Source organism: Solenopsis invicta, chromosome 4 (genome assembly GCF_016802725.1).
Source record: "Solenopsis invicta isolate M01_SB chromosome 4, UNIL_Sinv_3.0, whole genome shotgun sequence".
Lineage (NCBI taxonomy): Eukaryota > Metazoa > Arthropoda > Insecta > Hymenoptera > Formicidae > Solenopsis > Solenopsis invicta.
This window is the reverse complement of record NC_052667.1, coordinates 22,177,980-22,189,769: the sequence shown is the minus strand read 5'-3', so window position 1 is coordinate 22,189,769 and position 11,790 is coordinate 22,177,980. Positions and strand designations below refer to the sequence as shown.

The 11,790-nt window shown below is 39.4% G+C and overlaps 1 protein-coding gene across 1 annotated transcript; it reads left to right on the top strand.

The window, feature by feature from the left end:
• Positions 1–11: 11 nt before the first annotated feature.
• LOC105201435 (WD40 repeat-containing protein SMU1) lies at positions 12–3,105 on the top strand. Its single transcript, XM_011169441.3, has 8 exons — positions 12–37; positions 117–183; positions 255–398; positions 1,104–1,218; positions 1,610–2,252; positions 2,328–2,429; positions 2,507–2,843; positions 2,917–3,105. Exons 1-8 carry the CDS (start codon positions 12–14, stop codon positions 3,013–3,015), a joined length of 1,533 nt encoding a protein of 510 aa, XP_011167743.1. The 3' UTR covers positions 3,016–3,105.
• Positions 3,106–11,790: the final 8,685 nt, after the last annotated feature.

Genomic DNA, 11,790 nt, shown 5'->3' with positions numbered 1-11,790 from the left:
GATACCCGGAGATGTCGATCGAAATCGAGTCTGCCGAGTGAGTAGAATGATTCGTTTTGATACTGAATTGATTCGTTAAATATAAATTGTATCATGTAATGTAATTTCATTTTCAGCGTGATTCGGTTGATACAGCAGTATCTCAAGGAGGCGAATCTCGTGAAGACGCTGCAAACTCTACAGGTACTTCTTTTTTGTTGATGTTTTAACGCACGCTTGCTCGTTGCTTGCTTGCTAATATATTTTGTGTGCAGGAAGAAACTGGTGTATCACTGAACACTGTGGACAGCGTGGATGGATTTGTAGCGGATATAAATAATGGCCATTGGGATACAGTTTTGAAAGCTATACAATCATTGAAGCTGCCTGACAAGAAACTCATAGACTTGTATGAACAGGTAGATACATTAAATTAGAATTATAAGGTATCTAGAAATAGGGTCCACCTAATTTATTTTAATAATAGAAGAATACAGATATATGAAAATGTACACAATTAAAGGTGAACCTTTTTCAGCCATAGTTCAATCTTTGTGCTAATATTTCTTGTGAGATTTTATGTTCATTAAACTTTTCAGGTTTATCAAATTAAGTATTGAATAAATTTTCGATCTTGAAACATGATTATGAATTGAACAAGAATAGTAATATAATACAGTAATAAATATTTCATTTATAATTTAATTAATATTAATAATTTATTTTATTTTTTATTTTTTTTAAGTTTAATAAAGATATTGGAACATAATGTATATCTATAAATAGAATTGAAGTAAAACTTATTTCAATATCTCTTAATAAAAAGAGGTATTATAAAATGAAATAAATTAAGGGAGTTTTATTCAGATATCTTACATTAAAATTAGTGTAATAGTCTCAAATATATTTTGTAAACATTTTAAATATGTAATATGTAGATATTTTTTTTCTAAATTTTTTGTAAATCTAAGTTATTCTCTAAATCTCGTATAGAGTGAAATATCACTCTCTAAAAGAATAAAAATTGAGTTTTTTTCAAGTGATTTTTACGAAATTTAGAAAGTAAAATTTGTAATGTATTATTATATTTTCCCACAATTTTCATAGATTTTATTATTTTTTAGGTTGTTTTAGAATTAATTGAGCTACGAGAATTAGGTGCTGCACGTTCTTTATTAAGGCAGACCGACCCAATGATCATGATGAAGCAACAAGAACCTGAAAGATACATTCACCTAGGTATTTTTCGCATTTATTTATAACTTATTTAATCAAAATTTCTTTTTGCAATTATTGCCTATAATTAGTGATGGGTGTAATCAGTTGATTACATTTTTTAAGTAATTGATGAATCGATAGAGTATTGGTTATAAATGTCGTCCCAGTGCATTTTCATTGCACGTAACGCGTTAACACGTTCTGCGGGCATTCAGCCTTAATTGAAAAGAAATAAAATAAAAAAAAGAACTGAAAAAATATTCGATTAATTGCTTTAAATAACCGATTTTCTCAATTAATCCCCCTTCTTTCCATAATCGATTGCTTTCGATTATTCATCCCTCGATAATCGATATAATCGATTGTGAATCGATTAATCGCCCATCAATATGTAATATGTCGTTTTATACAGAGAATCTACTTGCGCGCTCATATTTCGATCCGCGCGAGGCATATCCCGATGGAAGCACAAAAGAAAAACGAAGAGCGTACATAGCCACCGCTCTCGCTGGCGAAGTGTCGGTAGTACCGTCCAGCAGATTGCTCGCCCTGTTGGGACAAGCGTTGAAATGGCAGCAACATCAGGGTCTGTTACCTCCCGGTACCACAATAGATTTGTTCCGAGGAAAAGCGGCGGTTCGCGATCAAGAGGACGAGAAATACCCGACGCAGTTATCTAAACAAATCAAATTCGGTCAAAAATCACACGTGGAGTGCGCGCGTTTCTCGCCCGATGGCCAGTATTTGGTGACTGGTTCGGTGGACGGTTTTATCGAAGTGTGGAACTTCACGACTGGTAAAATTAGAAAGGACTTGAAATACCAGGCGCAGGACAATTTTATGATGATGGAGCAGGCGGTTCTGTCGATGGCGTTTAGTCGTGACAGCGAGATGCTGGCGGGTGGTGGTCAAGATGGTAAAATTAAGGTCTGGAGAGTGCAGAGCGGACAGTGCTTGAGGAGATTCGAAAAGGCGCACTCAAAAGGTGTTACTTGCCTACAGTTTAGCAGAGATAACAGTCAAATATTATCAACTTCGTTCGACACTACTATAAGGTAAAATAAAAAGTTATATTTTGTATACTTTAACAATTAAACAGTATTATTAATAGCTTCAAATATATTTTGTAGAATACATGGCCTTAAATCTGGAAAAACGCTCAAGGAATTCCGCGGTCACTCCTCGTTTGTCAACGAAGTCATATTTTCTCCAGACGGTCACAATATAATCAGGTATTTATCGCAAGCATTATTACAAATAGGAAATAATAATTTCCGTTTTTTATAAAGTATTAATTTTTATTTTGTAGCGCGTCGTCGGATGGAACTGTGAAAATTTGGAGCTTGAAGACCACCGAGTGCATAGGCACTTACAAATCATTAGGAGCCGCTGATCTCACGGTGAACAGTATACATGCTCTTCCTCGAAACCCGGAGCACTTTGTCGTGTGCAATCGTTCTAATACGGTAGTAATTATGAATATGCAAGGACAGATAGTAAGATCGTTCTCCAGTGGTAAACGAGAAGGAGGTGACTTCGTGACTACAGTAGTGAGTCCGCGTGGCGAATTTATCTATTGCGTCGGCGAGGATCTTGTACTTTACTGTTTTTCTACGTCGTCGGGAAAACTCGAGAGGACGTTGAATGTGAGTGTGGCTTCACATTTTTTCGATGTCATATGTTTGTTTATCTTAATTAACAGCATCTCGGCCTTTTTAGATACACGAGAAAGACGTAATCGGCTTGGCGCATCATCCCCATCAAAATTTATTATGTTCTTACAGCGAGGATGGTTTGCTAAAATTATGGAAGCCGTAAATAAACTAAGAAATTCTCATTTCTTTTTACATTTGACCGCAAAGGAGAATGTCTTCTTCATGTATTATAATACAGCAATTTTACAAGGACTATAGAGGTACGAGTTTATTCCCAAATTATTATACAATTTTAGTCCATTTGCTCTTTCCTTTTAATACTATCCGACCATGAAAAAAAATACCCATATACATATCCATATAAATACCCTATAAGCACAATATTGCTAAAATATCATACTAATATTATTAAAAATTAAAATATTAAAATAATATTTCAAGAATATTATTCAATATTATTTTTAATACTATTTTAATTTTTGGACTATTGTGTGTGTTTGTTATGTCTGTTTGTACATAATATTAGTTTTATATTAATATTATTGAGATCAAAAATTAATGTGAATTATTATTCATAAAATAATCATATACTTTCTAATTATTACATTTAAGAGTTATAATATTTTCGATAATTTAAAATATTGACGTAAATATTATTTACTTATATAATATTCATGTAATATTATCAGGAATGGACATACAGCTATTTTTATTAATATTACAAAAATATTATGTAATATAAAAATAATATTACGCGTTTATCGAGTAATTTTCACAATTTTAAAAATAAAATAAACAGGACTGACTATTTTCTTACATGTACCAAAATGTCGAGACTATAAATACAACTTCTCTTTACATTTTTAACGATTCGTTTCTCTTCTCGTTAAGACCGGGCGCGTTAATGAGGAAAGGAAAGGCATAATTTTTCACGGAAAAATCGTCATTATATCGCTGAAGCATTCGACGTAACGCGTTCTTCACGAGCAATAATAGACATTACATGCTCGCCTGTATCTGATCGTGCGAACCTAATCGTTATAGCGTCGCCGACGTTGGTCGAGGCAGGTAGATAGGATACAGGGTGGGTGGTTGGCTCGTTCGGGACTAAGTGCACCTCCCTCTCGTACCTATCCCCCTGCACGTCGTCACGTAGCGCGGGCCCTTAGCCGGCGCGCGCTTGAACGTAATTGGGCCCGAGCAAATAAGCAATCACTATATTTCGGCTCGGCAAATATTATAATAACAGACTGGTAGGGTTAACCGGGTTATCGGTCGTACGATCGGTGGTCGGCTCAGGCGTCTTAGACAGCGCCAAAACCAGCACCGACCTGCTGCTCCTTTTTGCGCGCGTCTGTTTACGGCTCGTATGGCCGCTTACCGAAAACGACCTTTCCTTAATATCTTCATAAAACCCTATGCGCGAAAATGTATCCGGCCGAGGGACGGCGATTAATCAAACTGTTGCGCGTTTACATGAACCTAATCGAAAATTTTACTCCAAGCGAGATCCTCGCTTTGGCCAATGACATAATATTAGTCACTTTTTTTTTAGTTGATCTCTGCTACTTTATATTTTATCAATGCTTTTTACATAAACAATTCTAATTTTGTTTATTTAGTTTAATTTTAAATTTCTTTTATAAAAGCGGATACATGAAATTAAGAGTAACGGGAGTTTATTGTTCATACAAATCTCTGAAGCTTAATTCACGCAAGATTCTTTTATTTATTGTTAATATTAAATATTTTGGCGAGAGAGTAGAACTTTTTTTTAATTTGTTTGATAAGGAAAACAAATTGTTTTCACATTGAACGTTTGCTCCTATAATATATAATGCGCTTCTTTATCGATGCGAAACAAAGCATTTCGTTGTCTTCCAGCGGTACAGAACCTGTCATTTTGATGACACAAGTATACGAGATCAGCGATTTTCTCACAGAGCCGGGAGTGGAAGACCGCGTGAAAGTTCACTGTCGGTCCTTTTGGCATGTAGTAATCCACACGTGGAAACAAATGGACCGGAAAGTCGTTCCGCTTCCTTCCCAGTCCCGGCTAATGCGACTTTAATATCATTGGAAGTTTTTCACTTTGTACTCCAGTTTCCTGTCGGCGTGTAGTTGGACCAAGTTGGTCCAATTATCGGTTGGATTCTTGGTCTCATCGGCAATTTTTCTTCCTTGTAGTTATTCCCGGTACCGCCGACAATTCTTACGTGATTTTTGATTATTCTTCGACGTTACGAGTTGTTGTACGGAAAGTAAGCGTAATCATTGGCAATGAGGGAACAAGCGCAATATAATTTTAGCAACAGCAGAGGCAATTATCGAGTTGCATTCGGTGTATTAGTCTTTTGGTTTAAAATTAGAACTACCAATGATTAATTTCTACATACGTCCTAAATATACAACATCATTTGTCTTTGTTTAACGTTTGGTAAACTTCGGGGAAACTTAAAAAAAAAAAGAAAGGAAAAGGGAAAATAAATTCATCAATTTTGTCATGTACATATTGCAATAAAATTCATAAAAAAGTTTGGAAAATGTATTGTTAAATTTGAGTAGTTTTTTTTAAATAATCAATCATTTTGACTACTTTGGTAGCTCTAGGATAAGGGTAGCTCTTGCCCCAATTATTTTTACTTTAAGTACATAATTGATATACTTACATATTTTACAGTTTTTGTATAATAAACATTTTTATTCATCATTGCTCAAAACAAAACTTTAATATTCACAAAATGAAATTAAAAACTGTTTGATTATTTAAATATAGATGAAAGAAAAAAAATAAGGTATTGAACTTATTACCAGTCAAAATGTTTTAAATATATTTTTCTGTATTTACTGCCACGCATTTATATATTCATGTGATAGTCTTAGAGTTTGACATTAAAACATTTTTAATATATAACATTCTCATAATTTTGATTGTATTCTAAACACAATTGAAGAAAAAAGCAATAATTGGGACAATTACCCTAGTGTTAATTTAATTATGTGAAATCTAAAGTAACTTTGAGTCAAATAAATTGATGAGACGAATATGAATTAATCTAGTAGCGAAATACGAAACATTTTACTTTTTTACATTTTATATTTCCAATATATTTCCTATGTTGCGGTATACGTTATATTCCCGATGTTACAAAAGCACAAAGAAAACTGTTTGAAAGCCGAATGAGGCTGTCTATGCTAGGATAATCAACGACTTCGTGCGTCTGTGTCTGTGACCTACCGCGAGGATGCACGCTCGAGACGATTAGACGCAACGCAACACAATAACGCGCCGCGTGTCTGCGGGACTGTTTTGTATCCGAATGAAATGCGTGTAATCATATTCCAGCGTGCCGTAAAGGATTTTCGAGCGGTCGAATTAACTGTATACACGCCGACCGTGTGTACCGCAAAACCAGATGCCACTATTAAACGTTACCGTTACCATAACCGGCGCCTTATACCCACGTTTGCTACCACCGCTCGGAGAGACGGCTTGGCTTTACAGATGCACGTGACAATCACGTCGATTACGATTGACGATGATACTCATGGGTTCGAATGTGAGCAAAAGCGTGCATTTAATCGGAGGGGAATCGAGTGCAATGGGATTACGTAACGAAATGCAACGAGGCAGGTGCCCCGTAAAGTGCACCCAGGTCTCGTGAAAGGGCGTTGGGGAAAAAGACACGGCGAATCCCCATTGCGAGGGAGGAACTACGAACGGTTGGTCTTCGGGGAGAGGAAATTCGCTCCACTAATTTTGCTTCTTCCGACGTGATATCGTACGAGTGCCTTCAAACATTATCGGGTCAATCAAGAGCACCGCTTCCTTCATCCCTACGCGCGCACGAGTCTTTTTAACAGTAAAATCCGTCTGTCTATAATTATGTTTTTTTAAAAGCTATATAGTATTAGTTTTATTCCCGTGTCTACCAGCAATTAGGCGCTGTTTAAGAGTCTTTCCCGAGGTATTACGGATCTTAATAACTCGAGGCGAATCTTTCTGGATAGGCCGTCGATGATATTAGCGATACGGCCGCGGATTCTCTGCTCTCGATCTTCCTCGCCTAGCTCTCGTTTCCGTATTTCCGGAAGACTCCCCAATTTCGCGATCATAATTTGTTAATAATTGGACATTTTGGGTTGTGGGCCCAATGGTAGAAGGGCCTTCCTCTCGCTAGCCAACTGGCCCCAGGTGTGTGCACGGGGAGCGTGGCGGACGCGTGCTTCTCCCCTCTTTTAACCTTCGCTTGCAGCCAAACGCGTTCGATTCGATTCGCTCCTTTCTTCTTCTTCTCCTTCTTCTTTTCTTCTTCTTCGTCTTCCTCTGCTTCTTTCACCCTGTGTTCGCCTCTTCCATCCGCCTCTCGTCTTCCTGAGCGCGCCTCCGATCGTTCTCGCCGCAATTTGACGCGCGCGCGCGAAATTCCTATTCGCAGATATTGATTCACAGATGCGTGAGAAGCAGCGCACGAAATTGTAGGATAATCAAATTATAACGTAACGTTGTGCGTGAGAAAAATGTTACTAAAGAGAAGAAGATTAATTGGTCGAATCGACTGGATCAGTCAAATCAAACTCTGAGGATCTTTCAGTAGACACGCAAATGGATAGCGGACGATGTTGTTCTTTGTTTAATTTATAAATTACATTAAATAATTTTTTTTTCTCTTCGCAAAATCTCAATTTCCTATAGAATTACGAAACTACGTCGAACCAAGTGGCAAACTTTCTCATTCACAAAAATCGATCCCGGATTGGCCGAGGAAGTCGGAGGGAGGGGGGGGAATAAAAATATAATTATTCATGTTAAAGTAAATTAGTGACAGATTTTTCGTTAATTACCGTGCAATTGGCGGGACTTCGGCGAACGAGACAGTAAAATGGTTAAATGGGGTATCGTCGTGTGTAGTTGTGCCGGCGATGGTAAGTTTCGGTGGTACCGCGGCGAAGAGGGATTTGCATTCGCGGAAAGGTGGCAATTACTCGCGGAACGGAATATAACGCAATTATCGAATTAACCCTCGCACCCCCACATAATTGCTCGCGACTTCACGATTTAAGTGGATAATCATTGGGAACCGGCTGACCGGGCGAGCGCCGAAATTCGCCGGGCCGAAGCGTCAGGGAATGTGGGGCGGCCGATTCGTGCGGTGCATCATGTAATTTACCTTGCACGTTACGTACGCACGCACCGTTTGCTCTAATAGCGATCTTAACGGACGATTTCGCTTTCTTCCGATGCATTCCGATCGGGAAATATCGACCATCAGCGTTATCTATCTTATTCCGCCGTTTAGAACAGATCGAACGTCCGGAATAAGACGAAGAGAAGATTGCGGAGCTCCACGGTTCTCCTCTTCTCATGAAAATTCCTTCTTTTCAAGATATCATCTGTTATGAAATATCGGTAATAATTTGACGTGGCGTAACGCATGCCTGTCTGCCACGATCGAGCGGAGGAAATCGATCGAGCGATTGGTAGCGCAGACGTATGAGAAAACTTTGCTCTCGATCGAAGAGGCCACTCGGTCGCGCAGGAGGGTGCCGTCATTGTTACTTTATAGCCTTCATTTTCACCTTCCCGTCCACGTTGCGCCTCCCTCATTCGCGCGGGCCTCATTGTCTCGCGCGGAGCTGCTGAAAAACGTCCATTGTACCGGTCGATTTCAATGCACGAATTTCAAAATAGGCCGCGCGATTGTTTCACTCTTCTTTGAGTCTATTCTTCTCGGCGCCGGCTAATCTGCCGGCATTCACCGGCACCGGCGACGATTTACGAAAATCACCAGCGTCAGTTTAGGAGGAACCTCGAAAGTCTGGAGCGCTGACGCGCCGTAAAACTAAATCGTTTCGAATCCCCCTGAACCTCTCGGATCGGCGAGAGATGCTGGTAACTCCGGATCTGTGAAACAGATCCTGGGAAATGCTGATAACAATTTTATACAATTTTAATAACGCGATAGAACTTGCATTTCACATCTACAAGTATTCCGTAACTCTTTTCTTCAGAGAGAAAAATTTACCCTGGCGTTCTCTTTAGATAAATGGATTCATTGTTTCTCGCGGATCTTATAGGCGTGTCGCGCGGCACCGTGTGAAGCCCGTCAATTTTTTTGGACAAAAGCATTCGTAACTGTCCCTGTACTGCGGCTGGAAACTCCGATTCAATCGCGGGCACCACCCTCTCGTTTCGAAGGGCGCCTTCCTCGTCCTTAATCACTAAGCTACCGACGCTCCGTATTCATTTAACGAAGCCGTGCTTGGGAAAATTCTGCGTCGATCCTCGTCTTCTCTCCTTCCGGCGTTACCTGTGTCCGACGCGACATTGAGGGCGATCGAGAAATGATTCGTCTAGCCACGGTCCAGCGTTCCTTCTAGGGAGGGATTCTCTCGACTTGTGTCGTTTTATTCTAGAAATTCCCGATTTTCCTCAATTAGTAGCTTTCCTAACAGACACCGAGGCTGACCTTTATTACGATCTCTTGGATAGATTTTCCTCTCTCATTCATTTCCCTTTGGCAGATAGTCGCGCACAAACGAGGCCAGCGGTCTTCTCGAGCCGCATTACAAATCACCGAAATGGCCCCCGGGGCCACCACGATTCCCGGAGTCCTTTTCTCAACCGAGGCGGCCCCTCGAAAGTTCCGAAAATCAATTTTTTTCCCCAGGGCGTCAATTAAGCGGAATTTTTCCGTCTTCGACGTAGGTCCGGACGAGAGAAAGAGGGAGAGAGAGCAATGATTTCGGTCTTCGGAAGCCTTAATCGTCGCTGTTGCTCCTCGTTTCTAGCGACCATTGCAATTTTCAGTCTTTCGGCTACTGCAATCGTTCTCTCTCTCGAGGGTCATTCGTCTAGGTGTTAATCCCTCTGGAGAGGACGTGACTCGGCACCGGTTTTCTCGGGCAAGCGGCAATAGTAGTAACGACAGGAGAACAAATATTTAGGTATCATCGGCTAGACGTCATCTCTCGCATGCATTTCGCCCGCCTAATCGACGACTCTATTCCACCGCGGGAATAATGTTAAACTAATATTATGAGAATTGTAGCAAGAGATGCGAGTGTAGAGGGAAAAAAACGTGATACTCTCGTCATTTGCATATATTATTATTTTAGGTAGTGAGTATACGAAATACGAAGGTTTGCAAACATGCACTTGTCGTACGCGAGTTTAGATCGGCGAGCGACTTTAATCGCCGGCCTCGGCGATTAATGTGCGAATTAGGTGTGACTCGGCGGAATTCTCTATTTCATCTCTCGATTATACACTCGACCATGAGTGCGCGTATAATCGGCTTACACGTGTTCGCAGTTAACGCGATCGAACGTGCGAGAAGGGTCGAGAGATCCGAGGGGCCCCTACTTTCCTTCTTTCTTTCCTTCGAAGACCGAATAAGGAACGCGCGAAGCGAAAAACGCAGCGGCGCGAATTAGGCGCGCTTTGACAATTCTAATCTCGTGAAATATACGCGCGAAATATAAGCGGAAAGAGAGAGAGAGAGAAACGCGTGTCGGATTACATAAAACACACCGTGGTCGAGGTACTCAAAGGGTGACGCTTGCTAAATGGCGCTAATAGTAATCCTATTCATTGTGACGCGATACTTTAGGCGCGTCGTATCGTCCTACTTGTGCGGATTACGAGCGGAAAGAACGAGCGACTTCTTTCACGAGTAGCTGAGCAGGTGAAGGAGACGGTTCGGAAGACGATATCTTTACGAGGTGATGAAATAAGAGCTCTATTATATTTACTTCATATATCATCCGTAATATATACAAATGAGAAATAAATGGGATAAGATGAATTATGGGAAAAACGGAGATTTTTAGATTTTAAGTCTATTCGCACTTTTTTAAATGCATTTATAACTAAAAATTTATTCGTTAGACAAGTATCATAAATAGGATAATATGATATATATTCAGTCACGAAGCTAATTACGCGGAGACAGAACGTGAAAGTTTACTTTATGCTACAAATTCATTAACTATTATAACTTTGTTACGGAAAACTTAGTTTGAAATGAAAGTTTACATGCGTTTCCATCAAAAGCAGCATAAAATAAAATCTAAATTATGTAATATTATCTTGTTTATTTAATATTATTTTGCCACACACATATAATTTACCATTTTTTACCATCCTTTACATATATTTAAAAAAAAAACAGATAAATAATCATTGCTTTGTTGCAATTTTATTTCAATGCATTTTCCAATCTGATTTTGTTGATAATAAGTCAGCGAATCTTTTTAGTTTGAGCACAAGTTTACTTCTGATGGAAATGTGATTATTGACAGACATTGCTTCTACAATCAAGTTTTTCCTAAAAAATTATAATATTTGGTTAATTTTAGCATAAAATAAACTCCCAATTTCCTGTGTCCTTATAATTAGTTTCGTGACTGCATATCATATATTGATATAAATGCTATTACATACATATTTTTTATTATTATTTAGAAGCAAATTCTGATTGTTGATGCTTTTACGAAGCTCCGCATCAACAAAGAGATTTTGAAGAGCTATAATATGAGCTAAGGATCTCCATCTCTCTGGTTAGACGCTTCAGTATATCTTCAAAGTATTACTCGGTAATAACTGCCGACGACTTCATCAGACAAGAAACGAAAACGAGAGTCTTTTACGCCCGTCAGTCTCGTCTCGTCTCGTCGTGGAGCCGCGGGGGTTCAAACCGGTCTATTACACCCGCGTCCTAGTTATTAATTATACTCGTGCCACCGGTCGCTTCTTGCGATTAAACGCGCACGCATCCCGCCGTTATCTCACACTGAGTGATTCATTTCGGAAGTGTGGCCGTTCGCGGCGGGACGTCAATACGTGTTTTCATATACACGTTCATCCATGTCCAGCTGTTATCTAACATATTACGTTAGTCCGAACATTGTAATCCGTCGTAGACCTCAAGCCGCG

Bases quoted from the DNA above. Each gene is read 5' to 3' on its own strand.
- LOC105201435 (XM_011169441.3), top strand. From the start codon at position 12: ATGTCGATCGAAATCGAGTCTGCCGA. The intron at 1,219-1,609 runs GTATTTTTCGCA...CGTTTTATACAG, and splicing joins TGAAAGATACATTCACCTAG to AGAATCTACTTGCGCGCTCA. The intron at 2,430-2,506 runs GTATTTATCGCA...TTTATTTTGTAG, and splicing joins GACGGTCACAATATAATCAG to CGCGTCGTCGGATGGAACTG.